The sequence below is a fragment of the Canis lupus genome, chromosome 1, assembly GCF_011100685.1.
Source record: "Canis lupus familiaris isolate Mischka breed German Shepherd chromosome 1, alternate assembly UU_Cfam_GSD_1.0, whole genome shotgun sequence".
NCBI lineage: Eukaryota > Metazoa > Chordata > Mammalia > Carnivora > Canidae > Canis > Canis lupus.
In genome coordinates this window covers 72,935,291-72,950,407 of record NC_049222.1, presented here as the reverse complement: position 1 = coordinate 72,950,407, position 15,117 = coordinate 72,935,291, and the positions used below count along the sequence as shown (strand labels likewise).

General features: G+C 46.8%; 1 protein-coding gene across 1 annotated transcript in view; it reads left to right on the top strand.

Moving 5' to 3' along the window:
* The window catches only part of DAPK1 (death associated protein kinase 1), a 167,820-nt gene that overhangs the window by 84,205 nt on the left and 68,498 nt on the right, over positions 1 to 15,117 (top strand). The window contains 1 exon segment of the mRNA NM_001197157.1: positions 5,891 to 6,112. Coding sequence (NP_001184086.1) covers positions 5,891 to 6,112 — 222 coding nt within the window.

Below are 15,117 nucleotides of genomic sequence, written 5' to 3'. Positions count from 1 at the left end.
ATGTTAGCCCCTCAGTGAGGTGCCAGTGCAAAGGTACAGCACATCGTCACGTGAAGCTAGATTGCTCTCCCTCCCTTCTGAATGCAACACCTCTGACATTGTATGTTCATCCCATCTTTCCCCAAGTGAGCAAAATTCCCACAAATAAATGAATTTGGAAATAAAACCCAACTGGATTAAACCGAGTTCAATGCCTTACTTTCAATGCATTATGAAGTATAATGGACCCATGAACACCACGTGCCTCACAAATGCATGCCTGCCATCCTTGTGCTGACCTTGAGAATCTTCTGTGGCTCTTTCTAATTGTTAGTATAGTGCTTCTGAAAGCACACACACAAACATGACTTACTTTTTATTGCAGGGAACTTCAGAGCACAGACACACGATGGATTTAATTATTTAAAACACGTTATGAGTGTTTAGTGGAGAGGAGCAAAAACACTGCCCACATGCCTTCAGCCAGCATCCTCTGTGTGCCTTCCCCTCACAAAGCTTCTTCCTAGAATGATTTCTAGACCCATCTGTGATTTCACAGGGATGTGGCTTATATTTCAAACAGTATGACACAGCCTGGGACAGCACCAGGGTTCAATGAGTAGAGCCTTAGAGGCAAAGACACTTGGAATTCACTTTTCAAGTGTAGAACTTATACTTGCAGGAAAGATTTGAGGCAACTAGGGAAAAAAATCTCTAAGGCTTGGTTTTTCCATTGATGGAAGAGGTGATGATGATACGAACCTCACATCACATAATGTGATGTGATAATGAATAAGGTAGTATGCATAAAGCTCCTTGCCTAGAATTCTGGTTAGAGTCATTGAGTGACTATAGGGTGTTCCAATTAGATACATCAGTAGGTTAGACAAAGACATTAGATGGCAGGTTGTTCTTTATGAAGTTTTGCTCCTTTCAGGTAAAGTTTTATCTTTTTGATAAAATTTATGATCATTTTAAAATCAAAAACTCTTTTTTAGTATAAAACTCTTAAAAAAAAATAAAACTCTTTAAAGCAGGGATATGTCTCGTTGGCTTGGATGGATCTGGCTATTAGTAGTTGATACATGTTTATTACATTTAATTAAAAGTTTTTATGCCAAAATGAATTTGACTGGCTCTACCTAGTCCAACAAACTGTTGTCTCAGTTATTAGATGATAGAAAAAGGGGTAAAAAACAACATACAATTTTTAAAAAACAACATGCAATCAAATTTCATGATTTATGGGGTAGTTGTGTTCTACGACTTCACTGCAAACACAGAATTAACAAATACTGAACCATTAGTTCTAGAGAAGATACAGATTTATGTTTCTATGAGCCTCTGTTCATAACATTTCCACCATCAGATCAATGCATAGCCTTGTTTCAAGTGTGTTTCTGTTTGAAGGGCTTTCTTACCACATACTGTTGATTCCTTAACGTTGGACTCACAGCCAGCAAACACCTCACAGCCAGCAAACACGGATGCCCCCATCCAAATAAAGCTTATCTATCTAGTGCACGTGTTCTCAAAAAAAGTCCGTCACAGCCCCCTGTGCTTATGGCTACCGGACTTCACACTTTGGGGGCCATTTTAAATAGTGAAATCACCACCAAAAAGCAAAAATGCAAAAAAAGCATGGCACTAAACAGACCATTGAAAGGACATTTATTTCCTGCATGGAAGCTGACATACAAGGCAGTGTGTGGCCTTGATCTGCCTCAGCTGGGGATGTGCCCCTCAGGTGACTTGTATCCTTAAAATGACCACGACAGCACTGCCGGGTGGTTATGAAGGTGCAAGTACAGTTTAGCAAGCAGGTGAATTTGCAAATATGCATCCTACAAAAAGTAGGGAGCACCTGTATTCTGTTTTGTCCCTTCAGATGTGCTGGTACACGGTGAGTTTCTGTTCTCCAGGGACGAAGCTGCATCCCCCATCCACATGCCATGGCTGCAGCTGTCCTTGGGGGAGCCTGTCACCAAGGAGCCTCCGCTGTTCCCCACAGGAGGGAGGCTGGAGCTCAGGCATCCCCCGGGTGTACAGTGGCCTTGCTTCTCCATGTGCACTTCCTTTCCTCCCTGGCCACAGCTCACCCTGGCAGCTGTATCAGATTGTTTCCTCTGTGATCCCATGATTTAGAAGTGCTTGCCCAAAAAAGCCTAAGTTAATTGTTTTTTCAGTTGTCATCCTTAGGAGAGGGGTATTGAGGGAGAGGAATTGGCCCCCCAAAAGGGTGTGAGGGAGCTGGTTGGGGGCAAGACCCAGCTGCCCAGGAAGGAAAGGATGGGAGGAGCAATTTACCACCAGCCCAACTCAAATTAGGCCTCACGAAGCAAATTACTGTGTTTAGAAAGGACTTTTGTCTACGAGGAGTCAGCCTTCAGTGTGCTGCCTGCCCGAGGAGATGCTGCCGGGAAAATCCTGGCATGAGTGACCAAGTGCACACTGAGGCCCCGTAGCCTGGCGTCAGTCTCTGGCTGCCCTTGGCCCAACTGTGCCTCAGTTTCACCAGGCTGCTGAGGGCAGCCGCTCTCCCTTGGCGTGGCATGGGAGTGGGCTGGGGATGTTGTGTTTGCAGGTCGAAGCCCAGATGCCCGGGTTGGCTTGAGTTTGACACACTTAGACACAGTGTAGCCCCTGTTGTGGTTTTCTTCTTAGCACCCCCCCACCCCCCAGCAGCTTGGAGAGATTGATAGGTTGATACTTTGAGGGCAGACTGTGGCACTCTAAGATTTCAGCACAGACCGGCAGCTCTTGAGAGTGTTTCTGGTTGTTGAAGGTTAGTAATAGCCAAAGGTTATTGAAGACTTAAGGTTATTGAAGACTTAATACTGCAAGGCGCTGTTCTCACCACTCTCCATGCATATTTTTATTGGCTCGTTTAATCCTTCCTTTGCACCCCAAGAACTCTCCCAGGTAGGCACTATTATCCTATGCATTTGGCAGGTAAGGAAACTGAGGCAGAGAGTGGTTAAGGAGGGAGTAAGCCCACAGTTCCGTAGCTAGTAGGCAGGGCACCGGCTCCAACAGGCAGCCTGTGTCCCCAGCCCCACACAGTGCTGCAGAATTGCAGTGACGCGTCTTCAGTCAACACCTCTCGTGTTCAGGAGTTAGGAGTCAGGAGCGGTGCAGAAGCGTCATGTGTGAGGTCCCGGAGGAGCTCTGCATGGTGCCTCCAGGGGTGGGAAGTCTGCCTGCCAGGCTTCTGTCCTCGTGAGACTGCGGTCGTGGGAGGAGTGGGAATGCACAGGAAACAGGCAGAAGACATTCAAGGTGCCCTGTGGACTCCAGTGCAGGCAGGGCACTGGCTGGAGCAGGGAGGTGGGGCCGGTGTTGGGTAGTCAGAGGTAAGTAGGGAAGGTGTTTCCCAAGAAGGAACCTTGAGGTGGGCCTGGAAAAATGGTCTTCAGAATTAGTCTACACCTTCTTGACCACCTGCAGCCAAGGGTAGTAGGGACAGCAGCCACAGCCCAGGGAATGAGAATCACGTCTTCCCTGCTGCTAGGGGAGGTGGGCCTTGATGCTTCCACCTCCCCCATAATTAAAAGGGGAAAGGTCAACATGGAGCATTTGGCAGTAAAAAGAGTTTGGGATAGTCTTTGAATTGAGGCTTGTATTTAGGTTTTCTGTGGCTCTCCCGGCTTTGGCTTTTTGGGTTTGTTGTTTAAAGCAATGTGATTCTGGGGAGCCTGGGTGGCTGAGTCGGGTTCACATCTGCTTTCAGCTCAGGTCGTGATCCTGGGATCCTGGGGTTGAGTACTGAGTGGGGCTCCCCACTTAGCAGGGAGTCTGCTTCTCCCTCTGCCCCTGCCCCTGCTTGTGTGCTCGCTCTCTCGCGCTCTCTCAAATAAATAAATAAAAATCCTTAAAAAAAATAATAAACCCACATGATTGTAAGCACTGAGTATGCCTTGAACCTTTACAGCCCCTGAGAAAAGTCCTGGGGACTGTGTGAGGGGCCCAGGGGCCCAGCCCCTGGAAGCGAGGGTTGTGTTGGGGGTGGAGGGGGAGCTGCCGGGTGGGACCAGTGCCCTCCCCCCCCCCCCCGCTGGGGGACCCCTTGGGAGCGCTCAGTAGGGACACAATACCCTCTGTGAGGGTGGTGGGGGCATAGAAGCACCACTTCACTGGCCTCTGCGAAGCAGTAGCTGACTCTGTCCTGTAGTCAGGCCCTTGTTTTATCTGCAAATCCCATGTCCGCTGCCCCCACCACCCTCCATGAGAGAAAAAGCCCAATTCTTTACTCTTCAGAAACATAAAGGGTTGTAATAAAGTCATAACAGGTCCCGAGGCTCTTGAAAGTGGTGAGTTTACAGGCGTCCGGTGCCAGCATTCTGCGGGATTGGTTCTGCAGCCTCTCTGCGATTCTGCTGCAGGGGAAGGAGAGTCGGAATCACCTGTCGTGCAAAAATTTGGCAGTGCTGAGAAAAAAATCCTTTACTGTGTGTTTTTCTTCCCTAACCTCTGCTGCCAAAGTAAATGAGTACTGTCTTAAAGTATCTATTCTTTAACATTGAAATGTTACTGTTCATTGGATTTTCTCTCCCCTTTTTGTCTTCATGTGAGAATAAAGCCAGTTAAAAATAACTGTGATGATTCTCTCTATAGCAGTTCTCCAGCACCTGCCAAGAAATATACAGATCCTGTGATGGGTGGATCCACACTGCTTTGGGCTCTGGGGAAGAAGTGAGGGTACCAGCATTGGTACAGGAAGAGTCCTTTGTCTTGTGCCCCTCTTACTTTCAGGGTGGCTTACTGACTTTCCTCTCAAGATTCTCAAGACTTTCCCTGTTTATGTATTCATTTTATTATTTTGCGTTAAGTTCTTTTATTCTCTTCTATGTAGGTAGAAGGCTCTGGGTACATGCTGTGGCATAGGTTGCATAGGATGCGTTCCTCTGCAAGAATGGAGAGCCCAAATCAGACTAGCTTTAGCAGTAAAGGGAATTTATTGGTTTCCGTTGCTGAGGAATTCAGAGGGAGATGGCTTCCAGGTTAGGGTGAATCCAGCCAGTCTGCAGGGTTACCACAAACCTGGTTTTGTTTCTTCTACTGGCTCTGCCTCTGCATTGGTTGCCTTTAAACCAAGAGTGGATCTCCTCCTGGTCCCCAGGTGGCTGGAAGCAGCGTTTGGGAGTATATAGTTAAGTGTGCACATCCAGAAAAAAGTCGTCTCAGGAGAGGTCTTTGTCTTTGCATTCTCCAAGGGGTCTTACTTAGGTCGTATGCCTGTCACTTGAGTCAGAAAGATACAGTACACTGATTGGCTTAGCTGAGGTACATGATGTGTGTCTCTAGATGGGAGTGGAGTCACCTTCCTGAGAATTGTGGGATCTCTAGAAAGGAAAGAAGGAGGTGATGCTGGAGAAGCTGCCAATCATTGTGAAGTGTGAACAAAATACATAGCTTTTTTTTTTATTCTGGATTTTTCAATTGATAAATATTGGTGCTAGAGATATGTCATCAAAAACAAGACCCTATCTATTTTTCTGTGAGTTCCCTTGTCTTGATCCCTTCCTTTCCCAGACATTCAGGAGAAAGGCTGTCAAAAGGAGACCAGATTGAGGAGCTCCTTGCTGCTATCCCAGAATCTGAAATGGGAGGGAGGAAGAAACACAGAAATGGAGGCCTCATTCCCCATTCAATAAAATATTCTTCAAGAAAAGAATCTGTGTCGCTTGCAACATTATTCATAAAGAAACAAGTTTAATGAAAATGAGATGTAATAAGAAATGATCCTGCTTAATTCATTAATTGCCCAAACTATGGGCTTTCCTACTCACAATGCCCCTCCTTGCTCATGCCAGGCCACATCCTTGCTGCGTCCTTGCTCAAATCCGGGTTTTTGTAGCACACAATAAAGAGATGTATAAATGACCTGAAACCCTTCCTCTTCTGTTGGCAGTGGGCAGTTTGCAGTCGTGAAGAAATGCCGGGAGAAGAGCACTGGTCTCCAGTATGCCGCCAAGTTTATCAAGAAGAGGCGGACGAAATCCAGCCGGCGGGGCGTGAGCCGCGAGGACATCGAGCGGGAGGTCAGCATCCTGAAGGAGATCCAGCACCCCAACGTCATCACCCTACATGAGGTCTACGAGAACAAGACCGACGTCATCCTGATTCTAGAACTGTGAGTGGTGCCTGGGTGGGGGGTGGGGGGGGTCAGGGCAGGTTGAGGTCGGCCCAGGGCTGCCCAGCCCCCTTGGGAGTTAACTCTGCTCTGCCAAATTCGAGGACAGCCATGCGTTGCCTGCCTGAGGCCTGTCCGTGGTGATCTAGAATGCTTCAGAAGGTCCCCAAATCTCGGGGCTCCTCTTCCTTTGTCAGGAGGTCATCTGTTTCCTGAGTTTTATGATAAACTTTAAGCTAATGTTCTTTTTCTCCTCTGGCTGTTCCTCTGCCTTCTCTCTGTTTTTCCACTTCTCTTCCTCCTCCTTCCGTCTTAACCCCCACCTCCGATTTCAGCTGTTAGAACTGTCAACACTAATTACATGAGAGGGTAAAATGGAACCAGAATCACTCAGAGGTGATTATAGGACTTGCTTTTCAAGCCTTTCACTTCTGTTATCAGGCAGGCCCTGCCTGTGGGATGTTATTGTGGGAAACTGATTGCAGCATGGAGTTCTGCGATGTGTCTGTCTGTCCCCCAGCCCTGGGGTCCTGCCCAAGTGCTCCACCCCTGTGAAGGGACAGGCTGGCAGGGAGGAGAGGATGCTTCCTGCTCCCCTACAGCAGCTGGCTGGGAATGGCTCTGGGCTGTGGGCTTTGCAGGCCAGCCTTAGTGCCCCAAGTGCAGGAGCCATGATAGAGCCGGAGAAGCCAAGGTGACACACCAATCTGGGTGGTTCTTAGTGTTGATGGGCCCCACTTGTTTCCTGGGGCCTCTAGAATTCAAATCTGCTCATCCCACTGCCAAACAGCTTCCCTTGTTTACAGATCTCTTAGGTTACAAGGGGGTTTTGGAGACCAGATGGGATGGAAAGCAGCAGAGGGAGGTTTATGGAGGACACATTGTAGCCCCGAGGGTACCACACTGCAGGCACTTGGGCTTTGCCAGCGCAGCTGCCCCGGGGATGCCTGCACCTTCCTGTCTGCCACTAGTGTGTGGGTACTTTTTTGTTATGGATCTGAGCAGCAACTTTCTTAACTGTAAATTGGGGTTGTTAATAGCTACCTCTGCAGGGTCATGAGGAAATAAGTGAGTTAAGAATTTGACAATCCCCAGCATAGTTAAAGGGCTCGCTGGGGTGCTAAGGGGCTTTCTGGGGTGCTAAGGGGGCTCCCTGGGGTACCAAGGGGCTCTCTGGGGTATTAAGGGGCTTGATGGGGTACTAAGAGGGGTTCACTGGGGTGCTACGGGGCTCATTGGGGTGCTAAGGGCTCCCTGAGGTACAGCAGAGGAAAGAGACATGGCACAGTGTAATCCTTGCTGCGACTTCATATGGCAACGCAGGAACCAGACAGAACCAAGATCCAAATCCAGGCCAATCCTCACCGTCCGTCAGCCTGCGTTTCCTCTCTTAAGACTGTTGTAAGAGGCCATGAGTATAAAATTCCTGGGGAAGAAAGGTTACAAGTCACAGCTGTTTTGCCTTTTCAGAGAATTACCAGATTGTGCCCAGTGCCTCAGGAGTGTCACGTATCCTCTTTACACACCGGGCTGTGGGATGATGCCTGTGCCTATGGCTCTCCTGGTCCCTACCTGCCCCTGTGCATGTTCTGGAGTCAGCTGCTTGCCTGGTCCCATACCGTACATATTTCCCTGTAGGTCCACCTGTCCTGTGCATCGATTGGTGACATGCATTTTTTTTTAAGCATTTCATTTTTCCAATTTTTAAAAGTATCATACAGTCAATCTGGTGCAAGTCTTGGGAATTGAACGCATGCTTAGATTTGTGGAATCACCACCCAAATCAGGATTCAGAACAGTCCCATCCCCCCCACAAGCTCCCGTGTCTCAATCCTTTACAGCCACACACCTTCTGCCCCCTACCTCCTGGTAACCGCTGAGCTGTTGCGTCTTCTCAAATATGTCCTATAAATAGAATTGTGCAATATTCAGTCTTTTGAGACTGGCTTCTTTCACTCAGCATATTACTTTTGAGATTCATATATGCGTCTTTTGCTCCGTTTTGTTGCTGAGTGGTGTTCTGAGTGGAAGCTCGTTTGTCCTCTTACCCCCTGAAGGGACATTTGTGTTCTTTCTGGTATTTGGTGATCATGAATAAAGCAGCTGTAAATATTTACTTACGGGCTTTTGTACAATATTAAGTTCTCATTTCTTTTTCTTTTTAAAAGATTCTATTTATTTACTTGAGAGAGAGAGAGAGAGACAGAGACAGTGTGAGCAGGAGGGGGAGAGAGAGAATCTGAGAAGGACTCCGTACTGAGCTGGAGCCCAGTATGGGGCTCGATCCCACCACCTCAACATCATGACCTGAGCCCAAACCAAGAGTCAGAGGCTAAATTGACTGAGCCACCCAGGCACCCCAAGTTTTCATTTATTTTGGATAAATACCCATGAGTGGGATTGCTGTGTCACACATAACTACCGGTTTGTGAGACACTGATGAGTGGCTTCCTGCCGCGGCCGTACAGGACAGCAATCCTTCCAGCAGAGACTAGGAATTCCCATTGCTGCACCAACCCTTGGATGTGTCAGTACTTGTTTTAATTGTAGCCGTTCTGGGGATTCGTAGTGGCACGTAACATTCACTGTCCATCGTATGGTGACCTTGAATGAGGGTTGAGCGAACCTACTGAGAATGGCCTTTAGATGGAGAGGACAGGAGGGGCCTGAGAGGGTGCCCCTTCCCACAAGGTTAGCGGTGTTTTTCTCCTCCCTGAGTATTTGCTCTTCACAGCTTTCAGCACCCCTGAGAGCTGATTCCTGTCTTTTCACCCACTGGGCATGTGGGGGTTGTGATGGTGACTTTTATGTGTCAGTGGGGATGTCCAGACGTTAGATCCAACATTATTCTGGGTCGTGTCTGTGAGAGTGTTTCTGAATGAGGTTAACATTTGAATTAGTAGTCTGAATAAAACAGATCACCTTTTCCTATGTGGGTGGGCCTCATCCAGTCAGTTGAGGGCCCCCATGGGACAAAATGGAACCTTACCTCTCAGAAGAGGAATTCCTCTTACCTGATGGCCTTGGAGCCTAGGGCAGAGGTTTTTTCCTGTCTTAGGACTGCACTGAACCTTCAGCTCTCCTGGGTCTCTAGCCAGGTCCAGATCACTCACCCCAGATCTGGAAACTTGTCAGTCTCCATGATCATGTGAGCCAATTCCTTAGAATAAATCCTCTCTCCCTCCATGTATGTACACATACTTCCTATCGGTTCTATTTCTCTGGAGACCCCTGATTGATATAGTCAGAAGGAATATGTACCCTTCTGTAGACATCACAAGCCTGTCCCATTTGTGTTTATTTACTTTGCCACAAAGAGGTGTTTTTTTTTTTTTTAAGATTTTTATTTATTTATTCATGAGAGACACAGAGAGAGGCAGAGACACAGGCAGAGGGAGAAGCAGGCTCCCCGCAAGGAGCCCAATGCAAGACCCAATCCCAGGACCTCAGGATGATGACCCAAGCCAAAGGCAGATACTCAGCCACTGAGCCACCCAGGCATCCCACAAATAGGTGTTTTAATTTTTAATAGACAATTCAGAATATTAGGTTTGCCTGGAAGAGACCATCATCTTTGTCATGGAAGAAATCATTCTACATTCTAATAGCTTTATGGGAAGTTTAGCCATCAGTGACATATTCCATCTCCTCTTAAGAATTCTGAGGTATTAATGATGGTTCAGGAGAGAATCAAATTTGAGAATTTGTGAGAAAATAACCCTGTGATGTAATGGGGGCCACTTGTCTGAATCCACTGGTACAATAATAACCCTTTGGTGGATGTATTTGTCTGATTTATTGCTTTGAGATGAGCTCCCTGGTAAGTAGAGCTTCCTTCAGGCTTTCTAAGGACACTTCTTCCCTCCTTGAAAATTTGTGCCTAATGCCACTTGTGTGTGTGAGTTGTCTACCTACCAACTTCAGGCCTGTCCTTACAGCGGAGGTGAAGAGACCAAACCACCACTCTGTTCCTTTTTTCTCCAGCTGCCTCCCATGACCTGGGAGGTGTGTGGAAATGGTATCTTTTCTGTCCTTTGGGAAGAAACTAATTGGTGTGTGTGTCAAAGGCACGGTCGTTCAATCCTAGTTCAGGATCTGCCCTTTAAGAATTATGTAAGCCTTGAAAGTCGCTTTAAAGAATGAAGTCCTCTGCCACCACCTCCGCCCCCACCAAATGTGTTCTACGGGGTAAGAATCGTTTGTTTCATAGCTGATCTGCTGTTGGAGCCCAGCACAGCATGCACACAAAAGAGGCATACGTGATGTCTGATGACGATTGCGTGTCCTCCCCATCCCACTGTTCCCTAGCGCAGTCATGCCAACCCGGAACTCTCTTCTAAGTGAGCTGTTACTCGCCTGTGCATTGTCCCATGGGCAAGCCTCTACAAAACCTTGAGGTCAGCACTTGACTCATTTGGTAACTCTGCTACCTCGTAAAAAGGGAAGCTCAGTTCTCAGAACTCAATGTCAGTGCTAATCAGAGCCACTGGCTTCTTGAATTTCATTCTTAAACTCGTTCCCTGGAAACAACTACGTGTTTTAGGCTGTGGGTTGTGATGGATTTTTCTCTCTAGCTCTCCTCCCTCCAGACCTGATTCAAGCCCAACTGCCTCAGGGGCCAGAAAGGTGGTCAAAGCGAGCAAGTGCAGTCTGCATGAAGCCTCAGGGCTGGGGAGGCATCAGGGAATGGGGAGGACTGTGACTCAGCCAGAATCCTGATGCCCCACATCACACCAATCAGTTGATTGTTGTGGAATTTTAGATCTAGTGTTGCCAAATCATAGAATGTTTTTCCCAAGAAAAGTCTGTAATCTAGTTTTTTGATGTTGGCAGTTCATAGTATTCATAAACAGAAAAAAATAAAACCTATCTGAAGGCCACACATGACCTGCATAGACCTGAGACTCCAGTCTGTTTTATTGTAGCCGTAAGAACTAGTTGACCACTGCTGGGGGAGATACAGTGCATGATAAATACAGTCAGAGACTTCCCAGAAGGGCAAGGCACACACTTAGCATTACTTTATGGTGATTCTCAGACTTCAGCGTGCATCAATATCTCCTGGAAGGCTTAGGAAAGTATACATCATCTGGCTGTACTTCTGGAGTTTCTGATTCAGTGGGTCTGAGTGGGACCCAAGAGTTGGCATTTGCGCAAATTCCCCAGTGATACTGATGCTGCAGGTCTGGTGTTCATCTTCTTAGAAGCTGTCACAGGTTGACATATGACCCTCCCAACCAGCTATGTTGAAATCTTAACTCCCAGTACCTCAAAATGTGACCTTATTTGGAAACAGGATCTGTGCATGTGGATTAGTTAGATGAGGTCACTCTGGAGTAAGGGTGGGTGTCTAATCCACCATGGCCGGTGCCATCATAAGGAGGAGGCTGTACGAGGAGAGAAGGCCCAGAAAGTGGAGGGTTGGAATGAGAGAGGCATGGCAGAGCTTCCCCCTCTGAGTCCTCAGGAGGGACCCAGAGCAGCAAGACCTTGATTTTGGACTTCTGGCCTCCAGAACTTCTGTGAGGCGTTAGTCTGTTGTTTCAAGCCACTCAAGGTGTGTGCTTTGTTAAAGCAACCCTTGCAAACTAATACAGATGTGCTGATTGAGTAGAAAACTGTAATTCCTAGACTGGGAGTCCACTCACATGCTAGTCTAAATTCTGTAAGCAAGTCAAAACCAAAACAAAATGCCTAATTATGGCGGCTCTGTGAGGCAGTCGAGCTGCTGAAGGCCTGGGCAGAAGAGGTGGCTGGGGTCTTAACTCAAGGTGGGAGCGGACATCACCCCATCCCCACCTGCGTTGGGAGAGTCATCCCTGTAGCTTTGAATCACCTATCTGAACGTTACAATGTAAAGATTTACAAAGTAAAAATGCTGACATTGCTATGTAAGCCTTGGCATGATGGGTTCTAACAGGAAAATCAAACCAGTTTGGATTTTCCAGTCTTAAATTTTTCTTCTTATTTGTTCTGCTTGGAATGTAAAGCAGATCTTGAAATCAGAGTAGCCCATTTTAGCTAGCTTGTGCACTTGCTTGCTCTCTCTTTTTGTGACAGGAAATTCAGTTTACTTAGTTTACTGTGGCTGTAGCCAAGTGCAGGGCGTGGAATGAATAATGCATTCTGTTATTAATAGTTTTTAAATTGAGCAATGTAAATTTCATTATTTTTTTTATTGTGGTAAGAAACACATGAAATTGACCATCTGAACCATTTTTAGATGTATAATAATATAATTGTATGCACATTGTTGTCCAGTAGCTCTTTAGAACTTTTTCATCTCTATACCTTTGGAATAACAACTTCCCTTATTAGCTTACTTTTTGACTTTGACCAGGTTAATAATTACTGGAATTCTGTTTGCTCATTGCAAACAACCACTGAGTTCTACTCAAACATTTGTGCAATCTGAGGTCACTTGAAGCAGGATCATTGTAAAGTTGGCTCACTCTCTCTTTCATCGCCAAGCCAAGGTGAATTCTTTCAGTGTACGTCATCAGCTCGGTGCATGTGGATGAATTCATTCCATCCTGACATCACCAGATCTAGAATCACAAGAGCTTTTCAAGAAGAAAATGCAGTGATTGGGGTGATAATCTCAAGCTACCTTAAAAGGGGCAACGTTGCACGAAGCAGGATATAGTTGTAGGGACATATGTGATGCTGGTGAGTGAGGTGTATCTGATGCTGGGGGGGCCAGTCAGCCCCCCACCTCCACCCCTCTGCCCTCCCCTGCTCTCTGTTCCTCTTTCTCTCTTCTCCTGGTCCTCACAAGACACAAAAGCACACTCAGATTTCTTCAATGTGTTTTTCCCCCCTAGCTGCATTTGTTCCTTCTTCTCTGAGCTCCCGCCAGCTCTTTTGACTTTTTGAACTTTTGGTTTTATTCAGAGAGGTAATTTCAAGAACTGTGCTGGGTTGCACTTTTGGCACTTCGCTCCTCAGTTAGGAGCTATTAGGCAAGAGCAGAGAACCGAAGTGCATTTGGCAGCAGCCTTACCTTTCTCAACAGAACTAAAGCACGTAAAATCGGTTCTTTTCCATTCAGGCGCTCTCTGGAGAAACAAAACCCTGTATGTGTGTCTTCCCCCACACTCTCACTTCTTGCCAGCACAGTTGAAAAGTGTTCCCTTAGTGTTTATTCAATGGGCATTTTCGTTCACTTAAGTGGAGCATTTGGTTGCTGGCTGGTCTTAGAAAATTTGGGAAAATGGAAGTTTTAAAAGCCATGTGTGGCATCTGAGCTCAAAGTTCTGTTGTTTTTCATCACATACTCATTATCTTAGTATCTGGCTTTGTGTTTTCTGTGATGTATCCATGAGTTAATCGGTATTTGCAATCTTTGCTTACCTCCAAGGAAGACCTGTAGTCCCCTGTGGTAAATGGGTTAGCACTGCTGCTTGCCAGCCAGCCTATGGACATCTGTAGCTTCCCTAACAGGCTGGTTGTTCTTGGGTCTCTCTCCAGGGACCACAGACCACTTTATGACACTCTAGGGTATTCCAAATTCCTGGGAACTGTTCACACTTCCTCTTGGAAACATGGAGAGAAATCTTATTATTTTCCTGCCTTGGTCACCACTCCCCTGACCATAGAGAGGATGTAACAGAAGGAAATTCTGGAGGACTGTGGCCCAAATGGCCCCTCAGACATTCTGATTTCCTCTCTTGTCCCATTCTCTCTTCCTGCTGGCCCCAGTTTCTCTTCTCTGTGCCTCAGGCCATCCCAGTGATGGGTCACAACTCCCTATATGGCTTGGCTTCCTCTCTGCATCCAGAGCCCAGGTCCCTCCCAGGCCAAGGGCTGCTATTTTGATCCTGCCGGCTCAGCCTAAACCTTCCACGTGGCTTTCCTCCCTGCTGGTCATATGGCACCCACATCTAGGCACACTGTGCTCAGAATTCTAGATGGTGGTTGGGTTGAGCTTGGAGACAGAAGCCTGGGGGACTCACCCCAAAAAACAGAGAGCCCCCAGACTCCAGGACCTGGGTGGCATTCCCTTCCTTAGGCCAGCGTCTAGGGCAGGTCAGTGGCAACCTCTCCTGATCATTTTTGAGCCTCTCAGAGCCTCCTTTCTGCCTCATGTCATTGCAAAATGTTGCTTAAAATCAAATCAAAATATTTCTAAAATGACCTTGTATTTGCTTTTTTCCCTCCTAATTTGTATTTCCAAGTAACTAAATATTATCTGACCTTCTCATGTTTAATCATTCCTTTTCTTTCCAAGTGTGTGACTTGTTTTTAATACAGTGAGAATCACTGTGATGCAGATGAGGGACTGCAGGGCTCCAGTGGCACAGTGGTCGGTATTTGCATGTGTCATACTCAAATGCTAGTTTCATCTCCAGTCTGTGGACCATTGCAGTTACCACGTGTGGCTGCCGCGTGACCTGAATGCTGCTGTGTTGATGATTGTTAGATGTGGGACACGGGCTCATGGACTTGGACCACCCTTGGTGACAGAAGCATCTGCCTGATATTCTGATGGGGAAATTCAAGTGGAATTGATTGTTTCAGAAACATAGGGTAGCATGTTCACTTCTTCTAAGGTCCTTCCAGTTTGGTGTGGATCTTGGCCAACTGTTTTGAGGAAGAGGATGTAGGTAAAGGATGAGAGAGACTTTTCTTGGAGAAGAGAGGGAAGCTGGATTTCACATGGCTCTTTGGGTTAGCCACGGTGGAGCCCCTGCCTGACGTTACCTCATTTAATCCTTGGGTGCAGCTTCAGATTATTGTCACCACTCTGCAGATTCAGGAAACTGGGCCTGTTCTGTCTAGATACAGGAGTGGGGGATTCTGATTCTCAGACAGTTGCTTTTTGGGGAGGGAAAGTTTGTGTCTGAGTCCTAAAATTCTGCCAAGCCCCTGTAGGACTTAGCCTACAAGGCCCATTGCCTATCTTTTTTTTGTTTTAATAAGATTTTATTCATTTATTTGACAGAGAGAGAGAAAGAGAGAGAGAGAGAGAGAGAGAGAGAACAAGCAGAAGGAGTGGAAGGGAG